At 37.2% G+C, this 24,714-nt stretch overlaps 1 protein-coding gene across 1 annotated transcript in view; it reads right to left on the bottom strand.

Moving 5' to 3' along the window:
• Positions 1-24,714, bottom strand: part of kcnn1a (potassium intermediate/small conductance calcium-activated channel, subfamily N, member 1a) — a 100,910-nt gene that overhangs the window by 7,234 nt on the left and 68,962 nt on the right. Inside the window, exons 5-8 of the mRNA XM_077558075.1 lie at positions 17,209-17,350; positions 16,065-16,175; positions 14,128-14,255; positions 8,557-8,626 (exon numbers count right to left, since the gene is read on the bottom strand). Of these exons, the coding sequence (XP_077414201.1) occupies positions 8,557-8,626; positions 14,128-14,255; positions 16,065-16,175; positions 17,209-17,350 (451 nt within the window). The remainder of the gene's footprint in view (positions 1-8,556; positions 8,627-14,127; positions 14,256-16,064; positions 16,176-17,208; positions 17,351-24,714) is intronic.

Below are 24,714 nucleotides of genomic sequence, written 5' to 3'. Positions count from 1 at the left end.
AAATTACCGAATTAGCTTTTGGGGGTATATTTGACAACCACTTTTGTCATCATTCTCAGTTCAAGTCATTGCTAGTCAATTATTTTCTGAAGAACCCTAACACTTCCTATTTACAACCAAGAAGCTAGATTCAAATAAAGGATTTGTCTTTAGGCACTTTACGGAGTTTGCATGTTCTCCCCGGGCAAGCATCGGTTTTCTCCGAGTGCTCTGGCTTCCTCCCACATGGCAGTATCGAAAATGGATGAAGAGACTTTGTTCTTGTTGCACCATTAAAAGTGCTTTCTACAGTCTCCCTCCTTCATGCACTACAGTAGTGGTATTATTGATTCAGCATTTTTTCTTCATCAGTACACTTCATGACTTGATTTAAACATAAAAGTCACCTCTTTTTTTTTTATTTTGTCATTGACGATAACGCTGCACCTATTTCTGGACATACTGTAACTATTTCTTCAATGCTAGAACCAACTTTCTGGGCTCGGTTGTTGTAGACTGCTGTATTCTGATTTTTGGACGCCATAATGGGTGTTCCAGGTGTAATGAGGGTGTGTCCTTGCAGAAATGCCCAGCAGAATGGCAATTTGGTGGCAGAAAGACAGAAAGTCACGCACCATCAGACCACGTCTAAGTGGTGGCGCAGGTAAAGTATTTTAGGTGAATTTGAACGGGGCACAGGCAGACAAGAGTCAGATGTCAGAAACATTTCATTCATAAATATGGCAATCAAGTCTTCTGAATCGCTGTAGAAATCAGTTAATTGAAGGCATTGTTATTATTTTGTTGTTATTATCATAGTTATACGCGAACAATCGGGGTGGGGATAAATTAATGAGGTCCTTGGAGATAAATTTACGTCACCAGCGGTGATCACCAGCGCATTCTGGATTTAATGAGGGTACGAACGAAGGAGCAAAAACTAAAACGAAATAACTAAAATTAAAATTCAAAAAACATTTTCGTTAACAAAATAAAATAAAAATACTGATGCTTTAAAAAAAACTAACTATAACTACATTTTACATTTACAAAACTAATTAAAACTAACTATAATTATAGCGAAAATGCCCTTCGTTTTAGCCTTTGGGTCGTTTGAAAGTGTGACGTCATCTAGCAGCAGCCAATAGAAAAGCACTTTCAAATGACGTCGCTCCTCGCTGACAATTTTGCATGTTTGACTTTTAGCTCCAATGGCTCGTTCTTGCCTGTTTTTACATTTAATTCAGCTGAAGCGCAAGGCTCGGTAAGAAGTGCATTACTTTTTTCATTGTACCATGGCATTTATTAAATATTGCACACAAGTAATAAACCCCCAAAAATTAATATTAAAACTAACTAAAACTAAACTAATACTGAGCCGCCCTGAAAACGAAATAAAAAGTAACTATAATGAAATTTCCAAAACTATAATAAGCCTGAAGAACAGAGACAATGCTCTGGTCAAGCACGTCTCCGTGCAAATCACTCTTTTTGAAATACGTCATCTTATGCATGTTTGTGAAATTACCAACACCTTGTCTAACTCGCCTCTATGCAGATTTTCGCCGTGCCGGAGTTTGGATACCGGCATGTATCTAGTACTTTACTCTTGTAGCTTCTTGAGAGGAAAGAGAGAAACGCGTACAGTACAATAATTGAAACAAATACCTCAATATCCTTCAGTTTAGATGCAACCAACAAAGTAAGGTAAGTCAGACTCCGACATAATGAAGTAAGGATGACCGCAAAGATATGAAAGCCAATTTGTCAAATTCAAATAACCGCAGCGGCTAAGGGTTCTTAAAAAATAATTTTCCCGAAATTACGAGTGTAGATGAAGGATTTTGATTCTAAATGTGACACTGCGAGAGGCGAAGGAAACGTTAGCAGGGAGATTGAGAGACGAGAAGCGCGGTGCGGTTTCAGCAAGTCAGCAAAGATTTTATCTAACTGCCAATTTAACAACCGCCTTCTCCATTTATAGCCAGAGATGCTCTTTAATGTCTCAAGTATTAGCTTCATGTTCCTCACTCACGTAATGAGAGGCTTTTCACAGTCAACGTGGGATCTGCCAATGCCAGCCAGCGCTTCTACATTTTGTAGCAGGATACATTCAAAAACTATATGCCATATTCTGCTTGTCTTTTCAAGGAATTTGTCCACGATACGACACAGTAATTAACTCATTAACTGCCATTGATGGCTATAAACGTCAAAAATTCATTTTCATTTTTTGTATTAGTTTAACATTTTTTTCCACTTTTGTTGAAAATCTAGATTTTTTTTATTGTACATTTTGTTTTGTACGTAAAATTTGTGATTAATCGCGAGTTAACTAGTGAAGTCATGCGATTAATTACGATTAAAAACTTTGATCGCCTGACGGCCCGAATTTTTTACAATATTTTCTTTTTTTTTCTTTTTATTCATTCACTGCCGTTGACGGCTACAAACGTCAAAAATTAGTTTGAACTATTTCTATTAGTTAAAAAAAAAATTCTACTTTTGTTAACAAGAGTATAAAAACCTAGAATTTTTTATACATTTAGAACATATAGAATTTGTGATTAATTGTGAGTTAACTAGTGAAGTCATGTGATTAATTACAATTAAAAAAATTCAGTGCCGTTGACGGCTACAAACGTCAAACATTAATTCGAACTATTTCCATAGTTTAAAAAAAATATATACTTTTGTTAACAAGAGTATAAAAACCTAGAATTTTTTATACATTTAGAAGATATAGAATTTGTGATTAATTGTGAGTTAACTAGTGAAGTCGTGATTAATTACAATTAAAAACATTTAATCGCCTCTTGCCCCTAATTTTCAATAATCTTTTTTTTTTTTTTAATGAATTTATGGCAGTGAATGAGTTAAACACAAATTATTGAGTACAGGTACATTCCCAGCATGAATTTATTGTACAGCTAGATATTGAAGGGTGTCTTCAAAAAGGAGACAAAGTACCGCACAATGCACACCCATGCAATGCGATGGAGGAGCAGAGGAGGGGCAAGTAAACACACATTAAAGGAGGTGGCCTTGTGACCTTTTAAAACACACAGTGGAGTGGAAATGCCAGCCACATCAAATGAGGCTGCGGGATGGCACCTCCCTTTGAACCGTGTCTGGTCTCCGCTCTGCTCTGCTGCCTCGCCTCATGTCTGCGGCAGGACGGAGGCTGCCGAGGCATTTATGTGTTGCCCCTACAACCCTTTCTGTATGCCTTCCAGGATCGAGACGCCTTCTCTGGGCTCTTTAACGCTGAGATTGCGGTCTCTGCCTTGCAGCTTGGAACGTACCCTGTCAGTTCAGATAGTGTTGCCGTTGTTGGTTAGGCTGGATCTAAGTGCTTAAATCCTATTTAATGCCTATATCTGATGTCGTCTATTTACATGTACGCTCAAGTGATCCATATCTGACCTACACAATGTCTGGGATTATATCATGTATTCATTCTGTTCAAGCGCCACAAACCTGCACTGTCTGACTGTTATTGCTATTATTAGCCATCTTTTCAGTCACCGTTAAGGCAATCGTTGAGCAATCTATAGCACAACGGATTGGTTGTGATGCCACTCAATAGGTGTTTAGCGTTCATTAATGTCACAAGTTAAAGTTAAAGACCCCGTAAAGTGAATTCACAGATTTGTTTCGAAATACATGATATGCAAAAGGAAGATCGGTTCTGAAAATGTGTAAAGATTTCGAAGTATGGAATACTCAATTGTGGAGATTTAGCATTACCCCCCCCCCCCCCCAACATGGCTAAAATGGCAGCCAGTGACGCGCTTCACTTCCCCTGCCATAAAATGAAACATTCTTTCTAGACTGCCATTATCATAAATATTATTTTAAGGCAGTGTGTTCGGGCCTAACATTCAGTATTTAATTGTTAATATTGTCATGTGGGGCTTTGTTTTTAAGCTTGAATGTGCTACAATCCATATCATGTTTTTTTTTTTAAATATATATACAGTATTGGTAGTTTTTTTTTAAGCTTCGTCAACAGCACTGTGCAACGTACCTTAATGTTTTCTTTAGCTCACACACTCAAAATAGTGACTGGATTTCCATCTTGGAAACGCAAATCTGTCTTCTTCCTACTTTGTTATTTTTCATGTGGTCGAAATGTGACAAATGGCACACACGTGACATCACTCCCTAGACGGGAATGTTCATTGTGAAGTCCTTGGAATGCTTCACTTGAAGCTGTAAACAATTTAGTTCATTTTCTTATGGACGCCGATATTGGGCATTTTGACAAGTATTGGCAACGGCTTTTTTTCAAAATCTGACTTCCGATAAAAGGTAAAGCTAAAACCATTTTAATCTCAGGGAACTATTTATTTAAATTTTCAGTTAACTTTATAAGAGATGCTGCTGAACCCTGGGAACCTTCTGAACCTTTCGATTTTGTTCGACATTAAAACAATGAAACGTGTTTCCAGTTTCCATTTAACTTTTTAAGACATAGTGATAACCTTGGCAGCTCCCATAACATTTTTTTTTTGAAATTTAAAAGGAAATATATTGTTTAAGATAAAAAAAAAAAAATTACATTTTGAAAAATCTTAAAAATGGTTCAATAAGCATTAATGCTTAAAGACATTACAACAAAGTCAAGATTGGCATTTGTATTAAAAAAAAAAAAAATTGCGCAAATATTTTTTTTTTTACTGAAAATGAAAATCGGTCTCAAATATCGTCTATCCGCCTCCTTGACTACTAATAATCGGCATCGGCCCTGAAAAAAACATATCGGTCTATCTCCATTCCACGATGTTTACTGTTTGCTATGTGTTTTTATCTCGAAATGTGTCATATTGCTGCATATTGCTCAGTGTGTTTTTCCTACATCTCACAGTGCCTGGTTAACGAGGGGGGCGTCAGCCATTAGGACTATATGTTTTTTTTGTCTTCGCTATTAGTAAGGATGGCAGAAATGAATCAAATCATTTGAAACGATTGATTCACCAAAAGCATCGATCTTTTGGAACGTTCGAAACATCTCCCCACAGCGACATCTGGTGGCCAAGTGTAAAATATTACAATCATCAGTGTTGGCAGCTCCCCAGTAAGGAAATTTAACTATTGGCTGTCTGTCATCACCTAATATACACAACTGGCAATCGGGCTGTAATTGTAATGGATGCCATAAGAGAGAGAAATAATATCATGGGAAACAAAAACTGAATAGCCCCCACCTCGTCAAAATAAGTCGAGAAGTACAAATGAGCTTTTTGTTGCTGAGACTTGGTTTGTTTTTAATTTTGCCTCTCAACATGACTTAAATGCTTTGATGAAACCCCCCAGTGCTATCACATTTAATCAAAAGCTACATTTCAAAGGCTTTTTTTTTTTTTTGTGACAGGGCATTAAGTTTTGACAGAAAGTATTAGAGAGGAAAAAGAATGACCTGCAAAAACATGACACCCGTAGCGGGAATTGAACCTGGGTTACGGATCTTATTCTCAGCCCTCTGTGCGGGTGCGTTACCACTAAACCAACCGCAGCGTTCAAGAGGATGTTGACATTTTATCATGTAGGGCGTTGAATCAGCAGGACAATTTTACATACAAAGTATACTTAGGTTGGATTTATTTCAGATTCAAGACATTTTAATGGTCGTATTTTATTGAATTTTAGAAAAGGCACTTGCTGAAACAATGTGACGTTTGAAGGCGTAATGGAACGCGAAAGGCAACTGTCACGTGACGTCCTGATTCTGAGACAGATTTAGGAACGCGATTCGAATCACAGGTTCCGCCTGGGTTCCGGTACGTACCAAAACAAAGTTTCGATTTTGCCATCACGAGCTACTAGTTCGATTCTAAAGCTCTCGTTTTGGGTACACGTAAGTTATGCTGCGTCTCTTTTTGTTCCCACCTTTGAGTGGTGCGTTTTCATAGCTCTAGTACTTGTGTTGATTTTTTGTGTTTGTGGTTTGCAGCCTTCGGGTACTTTTTGCATTTGTGTTAATTTCCCTACTTGCATTTGCAAAGTACTTTTTGTTTTCCTTTTGTCCTGGCTTTCGACCAGCGCTTTGTGTTTGTATTGACGTGTTTTGGTGTATAAGCCACTCGCATCCTTCCTCTGTGATTCTGGGATCCACTTTCCGTTCATACCGGAAACCTAACAGAAGGGAGTCTACTCCTGTATTTTATTATTTGTTAAAGGGATACTTGACTCATTGAGCCATTTTCAGCAGTAAAAAGTTCATATTCTGTCTATAATTAATGTGATAACTTCATTATTTTTCATGTACAATTAATACCTTTAAAACCTAGGTAATGACCAACCATGCCTCAGTTTGCTGACCAAATCCGGAAAACAGGTGAGCCATGATTGGTCGTTACCTACTTTCTCAGCACGGGTGATGTCATCTTCAGTCGACAGCAAGTGGAAAAAATGTTTTTTAACGGTATTAATTGCACATGAAATATATTTATGTCATCACATTAATTATAGACAAAATATTAACTTTTCACTGCTGTAGTATCCCTTTAATTATTAGTTTTGTAGTGAAGACCGTAACTGAAAAATGACTCACCGCTGCACTTAAAGGGATACTTGACTCATTGAGCCATTTTCGGCAGTAAAAAGGTAATATTTTTGTCTATAATACATTTTTTATCTTCCTTATTTTTCATGTACAATAAATACCTTTAACTCTTTGACTGCCAGACGTTTTCAGAAACGGGTTGTTGCCAGTGCCAGCCGATTTAAGCATTTTGACTGATCTTTCAAGGTCCACAGAAAATGTTGTGTTTGGACTATGGAAACACACATACTACCAAATGAAAGATTGGACTCTCATCTTTCATCAGAAAAAAAGTTCGTTTCTACCTTATTCCGTTCTTCAGTAATCAACAATAGAAAATGGTTACTTTCACCGAAATGCTCTGTTTTGAAACAAAAAGCGGAGAAAAAGAGCTTTTTGTGAAACAATGTTATTTCATGCACTCTAGTGAATTGTACACTTCTTTTTGTCCATGAATGATGCCACAAACACCTAAATAGTGCTTTACTTCTGTAAAACGCTTTCACCAACAATGAAAGTGTTTTTAGTTTGCAAAATACGTTTATTTCCATTCAACAGTGTAACAATTTGACAAAACAATTTCGCAAACTATTTACAAATGTGTGCAACTGTGGTACTACTTACAATTATGTGGATGTTTCAAATACAGTTTTTCCTTTTGTAACGCTCTCCTGCGTGCAAGGAGACGCCGCTGGACTCGCACAACAGTTTACTTTCACTTTCGCATTTGTCCGTTTCGCGTGCAAACGTTACACTTTCTTGACGGCCTTTTTTCCCGGGGAATAAATAGCAAGTAGCAGACTGTACACACTCCTCCGATGAATATGCATTGGACTCGGGGCACTCTTCGTCGTCCGATTGAACGTCCGCCTGAGCGTTGTGCTCCGTGTTTTCCGGTGTCAGCATCGCTCGCCCGTGAACCTTTATAACGTCGTCATAGCCGCCGCGTCAGCGCTTCCAACTTCGGCGTCAACCTCGGAGTCACCATCATCATCATCGATGATGATCATCGTCGTCATCAATGTGCTCTTTATCGTTGGTCGATGTCTTTGAAAAAAAACGGCTCGACCGTGAGCTGCTTGCAAGCGGCCGCCATTATGGCTTCTTCAGCCAATGTCCCCTCAACACTCTAGCCCCGCCTCACGTCTTCTACTGACGCCCACCCAATCTTGTCAAAAGAGTCATCGCTGCCCTCTAGGGGCCAAAAATAGTCATTAGGCACAACAGACTTGATGGAAACTTTCACCACAGATGCGGAAGGGTTCCCTCTACCCGTTTCAAAAAAAAAAAAATAAAAAATGGGTGGACGTCTTTTAACGTCTTTGGCGCTCCTCCGAAGGTTTTTGCAGAACGTCATTTAACGTCTTTGGCAGTAAAAGAGTTAAAAACAAAAATATCCACTTGCTGTTAACTGACGATGACATCACCTGCGCTGAGGAAGTCGGCAACGACCAATCATGGCTCACCTGTTTTCTAGGTTTAATCAGCAAACTGAGCCATGATTGGTCGTTACCCATTTCCCGAGTACAGGTGATGCCATCTTCAGTCGACAAGGGGCAAAATGAGTTTCTAAACCTATTAATTGTTCATGAACAATTATGAAGTTATCACATTAATTATAGACAAAATGTTATCTTCTTACTGTTGAGTACGAGTCAAGTATCCCTTTAAGAGTTAGTGACTGGAAATACCACTTGACAGCGAATGGTACGGGTCAGTGCATACATTGACAATGTATATGCAGTAACAAATTGTAACTGTAGTCAGATTACTTAACCGAGAGAAGTAACTGGGTATTTTGCGTAATATTTTATTTTCTAGCTACGTTACTAGCATCAGTGCTTGTTACGCTAGGTCACGATCTACTTAGATGTTACTTGTATTTTTCACTTAGTCATACAGTAATAATTGCTACAATAAATCCTAGTAAAATACTTTTTGGGACGATTAAGCACAGAGTCAGAATTTTAAAAATTATAAACAGCATATTTAGTGTAAAATAAAAAATAGATCAACTCAATGAAACTTGCCTTCGCCAGGTCCACCAAGGTGTTGGCCTGATCATTGAGCTTCCTTTGCTCCATCTTCACACTGCGCAGTCTGGGTGGAGACACAGGGGGGTCGAGATGGGTGGGTGGGGGTTGGACCAAAAAGATCGGGGAGGAATCCAAAAAGAGTGGAAGGTAGCAGGTAGTTTGGGGTCATGAAAGGGCCGGTAGAAAAGAAAGGAGGAGGAACAACACCGTTGGTTATCAGATGAAATCCAAATCAAAAAATGTCACTGCGCATGCATCGTAAATACAGGCTTTCACCTTTATAATCATACATACATATATAATATATATGTATAGAAATTCAAGCATTTCCTGGTCTTTGTCAATTCAATAGCAAACCAATACATGCAAAATGACGGAAGCATATTACATTTGCGTGTGGTTGTTTACTGCTGCTTTTTCCGAGTGAAAACGAGACGATGTAGCATTTGCTGGTGTCGGTGAAAAAGAGAGACGCAGTACGCTTGAGTACATTACTATCATTGTTGTTTCATTCTAATAGCTGCAGGAAGCCTTAGCTAAACTTGCCGACTAAGCATCCGATAACTCACGCAGCTTACAGTGGCTAATGTAATGAATTCAATAAAGTGCAACTTAACTCCGCTCAGCGGCAAATGCGAAAATAATGCCATTGCGAAATGAAAATTACATTTCCGCTAATATGGAGGCACAAATCAACACAACATTTTACACGGGACGCGTTATTGTTAACGTAAAGCTTTGATTTGCGTTATTGCCGTTGGATGTGATTTGTCAGCACGAACGCAATATGCTTCCGTTGTCGAGCAACCCTTCAAAATCCGTCTGAAATAAAAACATTCTCATTGCTTGTCACCCAAAAATAAGAAATTAAAGAAATGAGAGCATGCCCATTGTCACTGCTACACCCAGTCCAGTGCCAGGAATAATCAAAAAAAACAAAAATAGTTTATCTGCGAGCGTGCAGTGACTGAGAGTGGTGTGTACACAATGAAATGTGTGTGTGTGTGTACATGATGTGTTTTATGTGGATGCCACAGATGGGGCCTGAAATGAGATGTCAAATGACATTGCTTGGCTAGCATACTGTACATACAGTACTTGTGGCGTGATACACAAGTCGCTGTCTTTTGCTGAAGTACCCGACAACACCGTTATGCCTGACTCGAATGTGTCATTGTGGGCAATGGCCGTCACCTGGACGTGTGCGGGGAGGAATTTTTTCTGTTCAGCAAATTATGAGACACGATGGCATTCAATGGCTTTTGTTCATGTGCAAATCGCTTCACGGGAGACGTGCGCGCCTGAGTAGGTTTTCCGCGCTTACGTCGTCGTCATCCTTGAGATACGAATGACCCCGACTTTTTTTGTGATATGAGCCATCGTTTTCTTTCACTTTCTTTCTTTCACAGATTTACAATATAGACATCAAAAACAGAACCAATCAGCCTCAGTGGCAGAGCCTCGTGGGAGTCAGGGGTGGTCAGGAAACACTAGTGTTTTTTTTTCCTTTTTTTTCCCAGGTTTTTTTTTTCAGAAAAAAAAGAAGAAAAAAGGAAATACGAGTGTTCATTTCGTCAACGAAAACTAAACAACAGTATTTTCGTCAACACGCATTTTTCACCGGACAAAAACTAGACTAAAACCCTCATTAATAAACAATAACTGAGACTAAATCAGTATGCATTTTCGTCGACGAGAGACGAGACAAAAATGTACTTCACTTAACTTCATTCACTGCCATTGACGGCTAGAGATGTCAAAAATGAATTTGAACTATTTCTATTAGTTTCACATTTTTTCCCACTTTTGTTAACAAGAGTATGAAAACCTGGAAAAAAATGTATTGTACGTTTAGAACAGATATAAAATTTGTGATTAATCTGGAGTTTAAATAATTAAGTAATCAAACAAAAAAGAAAATATTAAAATATTAGGGGCGTTAGACGATTACATTTTTTTATTGTAATTAATCGCATGACTTCAATAGTTAACCCGTGATTAATCAAAAAATGTTATATCTGTTCTAAACAAACAATGCATTTTTTTCTAGCTTTCATACTCTTGTTAACAAAAGTGGAAAAAAATGTGAAACTAATAGAAATAATGAATTTTTTTTTCGTCTATAGCAGTCAATGAGTTAATAAAAACTGGACTAAAATATATGGACATTTTAGTTCATGAACAAAGACAAGAAAAATTTGATTTTGTCCTGCTAATCTGTCACTGTGACACGAGGTGGGTTTCCATCCACCTATTTTGATTCAAATTTTCAAGAATTGCGAAAAAGAAACTGAATGGAAACGCCAGAAATTTGAAAAAAGGCCCAAAATTCCCCAAAAAGTTTTTACGCTTGGAGGGGGTGGTTTTTAAAGCGTATCGAAAAAAGGATAATGAACATTTTGCCGATGGAAACAGGTTTTGCGAATAAGCGACTACAAGATCGGATATGCATACGTCACACGCACGTTTGTAGTCACAATAAATGGCGGATGATAAAGTAAGATATGTTTGGGGAGATGAGGAAACACAATTATTTTTTATAATTAATTTAAGAAAAAAAACATGAATGCAATCTTAGATGGCTTTATTAACATCAGCTCTCAATGTAACGACACACTTCACTTACAAGCGGGAGGGAAGCCAACAAGACAAACTACTTTCGTTCAGCCCGTCAAAAGCAACATTCCCACCCGGAACGCCCCGTTGTCCCAAAGTTCCGTCGCTACAACGTCATCTCGCGGCGCATATTCGCAAAAAGAAAAGCGGATGGAAACGGGCATGTTCGTTTTGCGCATTTTCACAAAATGTGCATAAAAATTTGGAAACGTTTGGATGGAAACCTGATGACTGTCATGTGACACACCCCCTTTCAAATCTGCATCTAGCGAGTGCAACATGCACATTCAAATGAGACAAAAAAAAAAGTAAATTATATTTATAACGTATCATTAAGCCAACTACTATAACGTTCCAGCAATAATGCTAATCTGACCGCTAAGTAATGCTGGCTAACTTACTAGCTTGTAGCATGGAGCCATAGAAGCCATTTGTTGATATACTGTAATTGTGTGTGAAGTTTTTCATAAAAAATATGAGAGAAATTTCATGTGAAACCGTTTTATATCCAAAATGTTCAACATTATCTGCTGACAAAAAAATTTACGGGTAAAATGATGACAGTTTTTGTTGACTAAAAACTTGATGAATACAATTATGTTTCCTTGGACTAAAATAAAGTCTAAAATGCTGGCTAAAAGTTGACTAAATAAAAACAGGATAAGGTTGACTAATCATGATAAAAATAAGAGTATTTGAAACTGGACTAAAACTGAGACTAAATTAAAAAATGTCTGATAAAATTAACACTACTGTCTTTAAAACAGAATGTTTGATTTTTACAGTCAATGTCGATTCAAATCATTACTTTCTCACCACAGCAAGCAAACAAAATGGGTTTTGAAAACTCTTGTTAATTGCTTGCTCAACACATTCATAATACAAGCAGGAACAAATCTAAGTCAATGCAGCATTTAAAATTGTGAAGAATTATTATCATTTTTTTTGTCTCATTGCGATTTATAGATATCATTTGAATGAATCGGTCATCAATCACACAGTATGCTATATGGAGATCACTCTGATTGGCTGTTTACTAGCAAATGCAACAAATCAGTGCATGAGATACAGTAGAGATTCAAATTCAAAAAACTTTATTTGTCCCAAGCAGTCAATTGAAGGCACATAGAGCAGCAGGGAAAAAAAACGGTATAAAAATATGATCAATAAGGCTAATAATGTTTAAAATGCAGAAGGTAGCATTATTGCCAAAGAAAGCAATAAAATAAGGGAAGAAATAAAGAAGGGGGGAGAAGAAGAGCGATTAAAAAATATTAATTATGAATTTATTAAAAATGTTAAAAGTTTGTTGGTAGATAATAATTGTACATAAAAAAACAAAACAAGGACAAATAAAATGGCATTTTTGTAGTAAGTTAAACGCAGAAAAATATTTGACTTGATCCTGCTTGCGTTATGAGTGTGGTGAGCAAGGTTCTGGAGATGTGGGCATATTACTTCATGAAACCCTGATGCCAAGGCCAATTTTATTGATTTATTTAAATATATATATATATTTTTTTTTTTGTGCCAGTCTAGCCCTGGGTAATGCAGTATTTTTGCACTACAACTATACCACGAAACCCTTTTAATAAATAAAGGTAAATCAAGAAAATGGGCATATTATTTCATGAAACCCTGATGCCAGGGCCAATTTTTTAATTTATTTGTTTTTTGTGCCATTCTAGCCCTGGGTAATGCAGTACTTTTGCACTACAACTATACCATGAAACCCTTTTAATAAATAAATAAATAAAGGTAAATTAATAAAATGTGTTAATTCAGAAGTGTGTACTACATTAGTAGCCCATTAATCAGTAAGTGTAGCTCTCAGTAAAAAAAAAAAAAAGTTAACCCTTTAAAATGTGGTCTGTTGACAAATGTGCAAATTTATATTGGTGAAGCACAAAGAAAAACAAAAAAACGAAACGTGCCTCAGCCAAACTAAATTTTGATTTAACACAAATCTCTCTATCATTAATAACGTTGGAAATAAAAACATTAGCTTCAAAACAACAGCAACCATTTCAACCACATTAGAACTAACTATACGTGCGCTGCTGTGTGTGTGTGTGTGCGTGTGTGTGTGTTCACAAAAATAAGTGGGCGTGCACAATGGGTTTTGTTGATGCAGGTTAATATAGCCTCCAGAGCAGCTATATTAATCATGGGCAAACGTAGCACAGGACGTTTGAGATGAAAATGAACCGCTGGCCAACAAAGCTCAAGCTCATTCTCTGCAAGATGCTTATTTTTTTCGTTTGTTCTTTCTTTTCCTTTCACACGCTCGCCCCCACCATCGACACGGGGCGGCGAAACGTGGACGCTGATTTTTGTTTCATTCCATTCAAGAGAGCATGGCAAGCGAGAGAGAGAAGTCAATGGAACGCCGACTTGAGCGAAACCAAAAACAATCCCGGCGTCTATTTTTGGTTTGTCGTCGTTCTTATTTTGGCAACACACACTCGGTTCATGCATGTCAAAGGCAGACATGGGAAGGAGAGAGGAGGATGTCGAGGAGACAGAAGGAGGATACATAGAAGACTCAACTTACTTCTGAGCTCTGCGGTGATAGAGCAAAACAAAGACAGAACACAGTACAGGTTTTAACCCCACGACATTCACCAAACGACTGATACCTTCACAATTCTCACTGTAAGCACAGGGTCAAAAGGGGGGTTGGCGGGGAAAGGGAACAGAGGAAGGGGGATCGGGGGATCGGGACCGTTACACTAGATTCTAGCGTGTGTGTGTGTGAAGAATTGAATTGAATTGAATCGTGAACGTGGAACTCTTTATAATACATCATAAATTGTTTCTACCACTAAAATCATCTTAGATTGGGCATTATATAGATTTTTTTTTTTTTTTTTGCGATACACTGAGTTGATTCTCAATTGGTGGGTGCTGGTGCGCAATATTATTTCATGATCTGAACACGGGACTTACTGGTGAATGGCTTGGAGAAACTTGCGTTGGTGTTTCCGCACCTTGGCGTGATCAATCTTCTTGACCAACTTGGTGTGTTTGTAGATGAGCCATGTTTCCCTGAGTACATTGGCAGCTGTATTCTTTACCTGGGAAGCAAGGAAACAATCTGTGACGCTCAAACAATAAAATGTGAGTGTAGGGAATAAAAAAAAAATAATACAGAGGTGCATCCTGTGATGAGGAACTATGAGTGGTATTCATTTATCCATCCATTTGCTATAGTGCCTTTCCCAGAAAAATAGACTGAATATAAGGCTGGTGACGTGATATCGGTGTCGTAGTATCGGAGCATATTTATGATTTCAAATGCGAGTACAGGCATAAAGTATCGACGCCGATTAAATAAAAGTTTTATGATTGGCAACATTTTGGTCCTAGAGAAGTTTATTTTTTGTGTGAATACTGTTGCATTCACATTTATACACATACGCTTTTTGTGCAATTAATCAAAATTACAATTTCAATTATTACACTCCACAATTACAAAATCTACATAATCGTTTAAAAAAAAAAGGGAAAAAAAAAGAGATTATTAATACAATTTTTTGAGTTGTTTAAATTTATACATTTGCAATTTATTTTTATTTTTAAAATAATTAATTTAATAAATTGTTTCATCCAAAAGGAACTTGCACGATAAGTGTTTCAAATAATTTAATTTGTCTTAATATTTTTAATTAGTTTTTTTTTTTTTTTTACATTTAAAAAATTTCTTCTTTTGTACCAAAAATATAAATGATTGTCATATTGTCACACATGCTGCACTCCAACTTCAAGTTTTTGCCAACACAAATAAATAATTATGTATTATTATAAATATATATTATTATTAATTCTGTTTGATCCAGAAGGAACTTACATAATTTTAGTGTTTCAATTTTTTTTTAACCCCTTCAGACCCATTTTTTTTCTGCTGGGCAAATTTTTTGTATTTTTTGTGCTGATTTTTACTCTTTTTTCCCCCCCCCCCCCACATAAGAACATAAAAAAATATTTTTTTTGGTGGGGGGGGGGGGGGGGTTATCTCATGTTTTTAGTGGACTTATAGTGGACGCCAGGATAATTTGGCTGTAATGTGTTTTAAACCAAGCTTATATGCAACATTTTTAACATGTCTATCATGCAAATCAACTTGCGATTGTGATTGGTTAGTTAAGATCCAATCATGAACCAGAAGTATTAACATCATCCAAATTTGGCATTTTATTGGTTTAGACACGTGAATATTTCATGTCCACTGGGACCATCTATGGGTCTGAATTTGTTAATTGGGCTTAATATTTTTACATGTGTAAACATTTTCTTGTTTTGTACCAAAAAATAAATAATCCTTTGAATAATCGTGATTTCAATTATTACCAAAATAATCGTGATTATTTATTTTTTTCCATAATCGAGCAGCTGTATTGTCCAGTACCCAGGAAGTCGTGGGTTCGAATCCCACCTCCGACTGTACATTGCAAATGTATCCATGGCTGTTATGCTAAGTGATATACATGCATACCAACTGACTATCATATCAGGAAATGCAATATAATTTCACTAACATGACTGACACGTGGAAGGTCAGGGTTCGATTCCTGTTTTGGACACTATTTTTTTTTGTTGTAATTTCCACACAATTTATCTTTCTATATCCTTCATAAGCATTTCACAAGCATTCCACATGCATTCAAATATTAGCATTCAGCTTTCAGCATTCACACGCAATTTCCTTTGCCTTGTTTTTTAAAGAATTTCCTATGGAAATTGTTTTTTTTTAACTTTGAATAAAATGGAGGTAGAAGTGTCACAGAATGGAATGTGTTAGACTTAGGAGGATCCATCATAGTTTTCTGAAGCACTTCAGTTTTGCCGTTTCTAATATCTTTAATAGCAGCGAGTTGGTCACTCACTCGTTTGCAGAGTTGCGTATCCATCATGAAGTTGTGAACATGCTTCTCTGCCTTGGTCAGCTCCAGTTTCCTGGCCACCACTGCAACCACAAGTGCAGTGCAGCCAGCCCCCTGTTTTCCACAAAGACATGTTTAGACTCACGACATATGATGGAGAACGTGTTGGAAGATTTTTATTTATTTTTTTAACCTCACCATATGCTATAAAAATCTAACATTTTGACATGAGAAATAATCTTGCCTACTTACGACTTGTATTAAAGGCTATCACAGAAAACGAAACAAATGATCGAGTAGTATGGGTTCTTTAGTGATGAGGGGGACGGACAGTGGTAAACTTAATGTGGAAAATCATAATGTGGAACTCCACAGCAATGGATATAGTGGAACTACTGTACGTGTATGGGATACATAACAACTTATTCAGCAAAAAGGAAGAAAAATCGAATTTTGAAGCAAATTAGCAAACTCATAATTTTAACACTTAACATTGGGTACACTTGAATATTTTGAGAATAGCATTTTAAAACTACGATTTTTTTTTTTTAATTAATGAATCATTACAATTAAAATAGAGCAAATTTCTAGAAAACAACATGTAACGATGGTTTGGACTGTTGTATTTGGATTTGTGTTGGAATACAATATAATACAGTCATAGGCTTCACTCTCATATTGAAACTCGCAAAAATATTTTTCTAAAAATAAAATAAGACTTTTAGCGCAGTGTTCCTTTTTTTTTTTTTTTTTAAATAAAAATGACTTCACTTCCATAGTTTGATTACTTGTTTTTAAAGACATACAACTTAAATTTTTTTAACAATATTGCCTCGTACGTAATCTTACCCCTTACAACTTTCTATTTTGTCGTAATAGTTTGACTATGCTTACATACTTCATAACTTTTTCTCTTCTAAGTGCTCAATTTCTTCATTTTTTCTTCCTTCAACCTTCTTTTTTTCAGGCAAATATTTTTTCTTTTAGTAAAATCTTTTTTGGTGATCCTAACAGATTGTTTTCAGTAAAGTAACATATTGCTTTTTGTAGCAATTCATTTCAAGTTAAAACTGTGGTGACTACAACCTGAACTTATTTAATGAGAAAATAATTAATGCATAAGCGGCTTTTGAAAAAAGGAACCTACCATAATCCCTGTAAGCAGACACACGCCTTTCCCGCAGTACGTGTGCGGTACCATGTCCCCGTAGCCAATGGAGAGGAAGGTAATTGAGATGAGCCACATGGCTCCCAGGAAGTTACTGGTCACTTCCTGTTTGTCATGATACCTGAAGTAAGAAAGACGAGCAGAGGTGGGAGACATGCAAGTCAGTAAGACGGCACGCAATTTGGGGAAGGGGAACATGCTGAGTCAAAAAGGTGTGGAGCTGGTGCCGACCAAATGGAAGTGGTGGGGAAGGTGTCATTGACATGTATGAAAAGGTAACAAAGATGAAGGTCAAAGCAAGTCAGATTGATGGAGAACAGTAGGGATACACTGATACCGATACCAGTATCAGGTAGTGGTAAAAAAATTCTCTGATACTGTGCACACCACATTTTAGCCTGACATATATACCTTTCGGTTCAGCCGTGTGTATGTGGAGATATTTTAAGTATGACAGCACTTTTAGGTGATTGCAAATTATTCTGTTGAAAATGGATGTTGCAGTCTTTAGGCAGCAGCAGAGGCGAGGCCACTGCCAACTAGCAAGCAATTAGTTTCGTAAACCTTGTCGCCTGCTCCGCTCCTTTCCCAGATTAATACATTTAATAAAGATAAAAAAAAAAAAGTATATATATATATATATATATATATATATATATATATATATATAAATAAATAAAATAAAATAAAAGAATAATATAATAATAATTCAAAATAAAATTAAAACGAAAATGGAAATTTAACTGAAAATACTTTTTTTTTTTTTAACTAATTAAATCTGAATATAGCTAAAAAGTCCTTTGCTTTCATTTTTGGCAACATTTTTGGGGTTTATTTTAAATGGATTTATTTTTTGTATTACTGGAAAGTCGAACAGTCATTTGGGAATTGTAGTTTACTTTATTTTATTACACAATAATAAGCAGCTTTTTTTTTTTTACATGACTCGACAAATACGCCTTACATTAAAGAAAAACTAAAACTAATGCTAAAACTAGTAAAAAAACTACAACAAATAATTTTACCCAAAATAAAACCTAATAAACTTAAAATTAAAATTAACTGAATTTAGAGAAACAAACGTGAAAATAAAATAAAAACTATTATGAAAAATCCCGAACTGTTGTAACCCTGTTCCGCTCTGCTTGTTCATAATTAGGGGTTCATATTCTCTTTGTGTGTGTGTTTTTAATTTTTTTATTGTACTTTGTAATATGCTCATATCTGCTGTTGAATCTGTGTTGACTGTAAAGTGACATTTTGTGACGGTAATGTACTTTGAACAAATTTGCAGTTATATTATAGTATACAACAATAATAAATATAAAAGTATATATTATGAATATATATATTTTTTTTTTTAGGGTAGTTAATGGTGACTTCTTGATTAGTGCAGTCATCATTCTTTACACTAGCACTCATGGAACGGCAATGTGAGCTGCATTCAGGTACACTTTGTAACTTTTTTCTATGCAATTTAAAATTTTTATTTATTAATTATTTATTTGTACTTTTTTTTTTAAAATATGAGATTTATTCTGTTTGTGTTGTAATGACTAAAAAGGGTAAATTTAGAATGCCGCTTGCATACAGTAGCGAGAAGTGATCACATTTTCAAGTATCTACGAGTAGTCAAATATCTGGGGAAAAAAAAGGTATCGGTGCATCCCTATTTAAAAGTGGGGAACTTAACCTGATGTGTACTCAGTCATGTGATGTGATGAAATGATATCAAAACAAAAGCACCAAACATATTTCAGGTTTCAGTGACTGGTGAGAAGATCGAAACCAAGGAAGCATTCAGAATCAGGCCAATAGACTGTTTTAGCTGTAAAATGTACATGAAACCATGAGATGCCCACGAGAGAGAGAATGTTTCTATGAGATGAGGAACGCCACAGGTCAAACCCGATTTGAACATGACAACCCAACATACTGTAATGTCAGTTTATCCCAAAATACATGTACTTCTGCATTCAATTAAACAGCTGCCATATTCATATTTTGTTGAAAATCTACCACCATGGGGGTTTAAACTGCCCCCAGCAAGGTTGGAAAATGGAAATGATCACTCCTAATTATGTTGCCTGCTGAAAATAGATGACAGCCATGCTTGAATTGACAGTCCAAAGGCCCACTGTGAAGATGCAAAGATATTGGAGAAAAAGACAGACTGGTACATGGCTGCATTGATGATGACATTCCCACACCTTTCACTGAGACAAACGTGCCTTATCCGCCCACCCCCCATTCAATTCGGCTGATTATTCCCAATGGGCTGTCTAGGAGGAGATCAGATATGATTTAATTTGGCGTAGAAAATCAAATATTCATTCAACACTTTGGGACAACGGTTAGCTAACATCCTCCTGACAAGACAATGTATGTCAATCTCATTTCTTGGGATTTGCCTCAAGAACGGGAATTCAGTCTGGCCTGATAATGAATTGCAAATTCAAACTCCCAGCGGTGACCCAGCACGTGCGCTCAAAATTACCCAAATAATTAGCCCCACCCCCCGCGCAGTTCATTAGCACAGAACAGAATACATAGATATATGAAATTTGTTGGCGTCAACATTTTTTGTTGTGCAGAAGTGACTGCTCTGTCTGCTCCTCCCAGGCAGCACATTGCTCTCAGGTAATCAAGTCAACCCATTTCTTCCACCAGTTCTTCAAATGACCACTCGCCCTGTTTCCTTTCATGCTCCAAAACGAAAAATGAGCACTTCTGTTCTCCTCAGAATGACAAAAAAAAAAAAAAAAAAGTGCAGTCCATGGGATTCAAGCTTCACTGATGACATGCAGAGAAGCAGGCTGTACAATACCATGCAGGAGTAAAAAAAAAAAAAAAAGTTTGCATCCTGCATGCTTCAGAGGCAGTATATTGAGAGCAAAGCTGGGGTCCTTTTGGAGAGAGCACCTCTGAGAAATACTGTAGTATCACCACATGGAAGTGGCTGGCATGTCTTCTCAGATGGAGCGTTTGTAAATAGTGGCCGAGTATTTGGATGTGCTCATTAAGTTTCATACCGCTGTCTCTTTTACCTGCATCTCAACATTTCACCAGCTGCCCTTTGATAGTTGCCGGCGGGCTTAACTTGATCACTTATTATGCTCATTTCATTCATCTTGCCATCAAGGCGAGTCAAAGTGGGCTAACTTGAATACAGCAGGGGAAAAAAACATATATAGTGGAACCTCTAAAGTCGAATAAAAGGTTGACATTTAACCGGAATGTATTCACGTGGCTGGTTTGAGCTTTTTGTGACTTTTTAGCTTAAAGAGAGACCGTTAAGAGAAGAAGAATTTAAAGACATACAGTATATACAGTGGTACCTTATAATAATAATTTTAGAATCGAGTAGTTAGATCAAAATTGAACACAATAACATACATTATGTATGTGTGTGAGGTCCAGGTATTATTTTTGGCCACTCGGTTCTACTGTACAGTAGTACTGGTAGCCCATTCCGGCCAATAAAAATAAATAAATAAATAAAAAAAGTTTCCCTTTTTTTCCCCCCTGTAAGAAGCTAATGTCTGCCAATGCTACTGTCTGTTACTGTCTTAAAGCAACACTAAGGAACTTTCAATTTATGTTGATTATGGCGGCGCCATTTGGACAAAAGCGGTAATGTTATGCCTGATGGAAGACCACATTTCCCATGAGGACAAGCACATTACGTCGTTTGTGAGCTCATGCCAGCGAGTGAAAGCCGGACCAATGTTGATCCTTGACTGTCCTTTTACCCACTTCCCTTTTTTCTTTTTTGTCTCCTCAGACAAAACTTTTCAGTTGTTTTGCAGCTTCTGCCAGGAAAGCAGTAATAATGCGTCCACATTTAAATTGAGTTCTGTAACGAATGGGTAAAAAGGGTGAAGTGACGTATGCCGTAAAGCAGTCAGCACATTTCCTCACAAGGGTCGCGGGGGGTGCAGAGCCTATCCCAGCTATTATTATTATTATTATTAGGGGTGTTAGAAAAAATCAATTCGGCAATATCTCGCAATATTACAGCGCGCAATTCTCAAATCGATTAGATATGCGGCCGAATCGATTTTTAAACATAATTTTTTTAATGGGAATATTCAACAAAACGTCTTACTTAGAGTTAGGATTCACACATTAAACATGGAAGAATGTTCTATTAATGAACATTAAGCCTTAATATTTTAGGCACAGCCTGGCCTGGTGAGTGACGTGGGCTAGCTGTTAGCTGGCTAACCTGTTAGCCAGCCTGTGTCTGAGTGACTCTGTGTTAGCGTTCGTATAAATGTGCTTATTTATGTGTACTTGTTTTTACCGTTTACGCAATCAAACCATTGGAAGAGCATGAGCTGCTTTGTCTATCCTACACTACTTGAGTGGCATTATAATACGGTCTTATTAGCAATGTTAGGCTATAATAAATAAGCAACAATACTGTACCTTATGTTGGTAATTGGAAGTGTGCTGCTATGGTGTAGATGCCACAAACTTTTGCACATCAGCACGGTTTGGCCGCGTTCCAACACTTGCACCCCCACCCCTGCGCCCCCCAACCGTGCGCTCACGCTCATCGACGGGAGGGCGTCTCGGCCATCCGAAATGCTTCGTACACTGAGACGGACACTACACACTCGCAGCCTCGCACCCGTCGACGCGCAACCGAGGGGCACAAAGACGGAAGCGCAAGTACTGGGATGCCGCCCACACGTCGCAAACCGGAAACGGGAACAAAGTTGATGGCTGAAAACCCGGAAGTCGGAAGTCCCGCCTCCTCGATGGCATATAGTCCATTGTACACATTTCAATGTATCTTCCTTTTTAAGTGGGAAATGATCCCACAACTTTGAAATTCATGTATTTTTATGGATGCTTTCTTCCTGGCTCGCGGGCTTCATGGCGACTTATTTCTACGCTGAGTGTGATCCCTGGGGAGCTTGGATGCAGAGATTCCTCTTTGACCTTTTATTGTAATGAAATTATTTGAGATATCGAATTAAGCCTTGCGGCCTTTTATAGGAGTTTACTTGTTTCCGTTTAACTCAACTTACTTGAATCTTGTTCGTATCTTGTATTTTTGCTCATGTCTTTAAAGCTGAGACTGATTGTTTTTTGTTTCTAATTGACACAGGTGGATGGACCGGCAACATTAACATCTAAATATAAATGTTTTACCAACACGACAGTTTGACATTAGAACAAATTAATTCTATTAACATTATTTCCAATAGGAAAATGTATTTTCCTAGCATACTGGAACAAATTGTGTTCGACCTTAAAGGTTCCACTCAATTACATGACACTAAGAGTAGGGCTAATACGAAATAAAATTAAATGACACCTTTTTCTATAATTGCCTACTTATATAGAGAGCAGCATCTCCAGTGAGAAATAGAGCAAAAGACAGTCATTTGGGGAACTGAGACAGAAGCGGATGAGAAGTATTTGAAGGCTCTCAATATACTGTGTTAACGTTTGGAATAGCACGGAGAAGAGCTGGCACCACTTTAGACCTATTCAATGACAAGAGCTTTGATAGTTTCACCCCCACCTCCCCCCTTAATAAAATCTTGTGGATAAAATGTGAACATTGTGGATAAGGGCTATAGGTATCAGAACATAATATATTTAAATAGTCATGAATCATACAATATATTGGGGGATGGGGGGGGGGGGGGTACTTAACTGACCTGATTAATCAGTCAAACTAGTCATCTATGACCACTACAATAATACTTCATTTCTCATATCAGTCGTGCCCGTTTCATAAAAAAGTGCCCATTTCCTCTGTCTGTGTGTATGTGAGAGACTGAAAGCTGAAATAAACACATTGAAGATGGAGGGTGTGAGAGAACCAGACACTCGTTACCACATGCACACGCATTCACACCAACCAGCAGCATGAGAGCCAATTTGCCAAAAATATTCTTCAATATTCTTCTAATTACATAAACATAGTTCCAGATGGCTTTTATGCTATAATGAAATTATTTTCGTTATAGGATTGGTTCAAAATGACGACTTGCTTTTTCAAAGGTTGTCTTTTATTGGGCTAATTCATTTAATCCGTAAAAAAAAAAAAAAACATGACACGGTCATTTAGAATCCTTAGCCTATTTCCAAAAAGAGCTGTTACGCAATACTTGAGTCTTGGATTCCAAACGTCATCCTTGTTTTTTGTTTCAAGCGGTTGACCGTTGATTTCCGCCACATTCACATGCTCCTTTTTCTGTTTTATTTAACATTTAACTCTCTGACAATTACTTCCACTTTCCGTAATCCCCCCCATTGGATTCACATCAACAAAAACAAATTAGAAAAAAAAAAAACAACTTTCAACAAATGCAAATCTTACATAAATTTGAGCAACAAGTCGCGATGCCCCTTGCACTAATCCTAGTAAACAGATCAACTCAAGAGATGAATACTGAAGACATTTAACATTTTCAATTTATATTTTTACTGTTTATGAATTTACTAATAAGTATATAGGTGCCATATAACTGTGTATTGGAATGAATAACTCTGTGATAATGTTGTTGTGAAATGTATTGGAACTTTTACTCCCTTCCAGTTCTCAAGAAGATAAGAAAGAATGTGGAAGTTCTCATGGAGATAAAAAATGTGTGTCTGAAAGGGAGTCAAGTTCTCATGCTATTACTCATTATGTCGTAAAAACTGAAGGTCCAAGATCATTACCTGCCTACATCATATATCCGGGATGGTAGGAGAGCTGGAGTAAACATGTCGGTATATCACATGTCTGCTTATTATAATTACTAACCCTTTGTCCAGCCAGAGAGGGGGAGTATGCTTTTTTCAAGTATAAAGCAACTGTGTGTTTTCATATTCGAACACACTCGGGGCTTAACATTACCTTTGAATGTAAGCATTTTCTCCTGTGTCTTTAAGAGCTCTTAAATAAATCTTTGCAAAGAAAGCTTCTTCATAAGATCTCAATGCAATTATTTTGAACACGCAAAGATTACACTTAATATAGTAATCAAATAATACCTTCAATACCTAATTGCCAGGATGCAAACATCTCCACTGCGTGTTGAAGGCAAAGCAAGCATGTGGCAGCACGTACAGCACAATGTGGATTGGCACGGTTTAATGACACATGCGTTCCATAATGTATTAAGGAATAAAAGAGGGTGAGGAACTTGCGTACCACAACAGCAAATCTACGAGGTAACATATTTATGTTAGCTAGATGCAGAGGTAGCAAATCCAGGTCCAGAAAATAAATACCCTGCCACAGTTTGGCCTTAGCCCCTTGTGCTAGCTAGCTAGCTAAATAGCTCCCTAGGTTATAAACGAGCACCATGGGAGCTAGCTAGGGAGCTAGCTAGCTAGTACCTGGGGCTAAAGCCACACGGTGGCAGGGTTTTTAATTTCGGACCTGGATTTGCCACCTCTGGCTAGATAGTTAGCTAGCCATAAGTGACAATTACTTTATTGAATAAATGGTAACAAAATAAATACACAATACAT

The sequence above is a fragment of the Vanacampus margaritifer genome, chromosome 2, assembly GCF_051991255.1.
Source record: "Vanacampus margaritifer isolate UIUO_Vmar chromosome 2, RoL_Vmar_1.0, whole genome shotgun sequence".
NCBI lineage: Eukaryota > Metazoa > Chordata > Actinopteri > Syngnathiformes > Syngnathidae > Vanacampus > Vanacampus margaritifer.
This window is presented reverse-complemented; position numbering and strand designations above follow the sequence as displayed.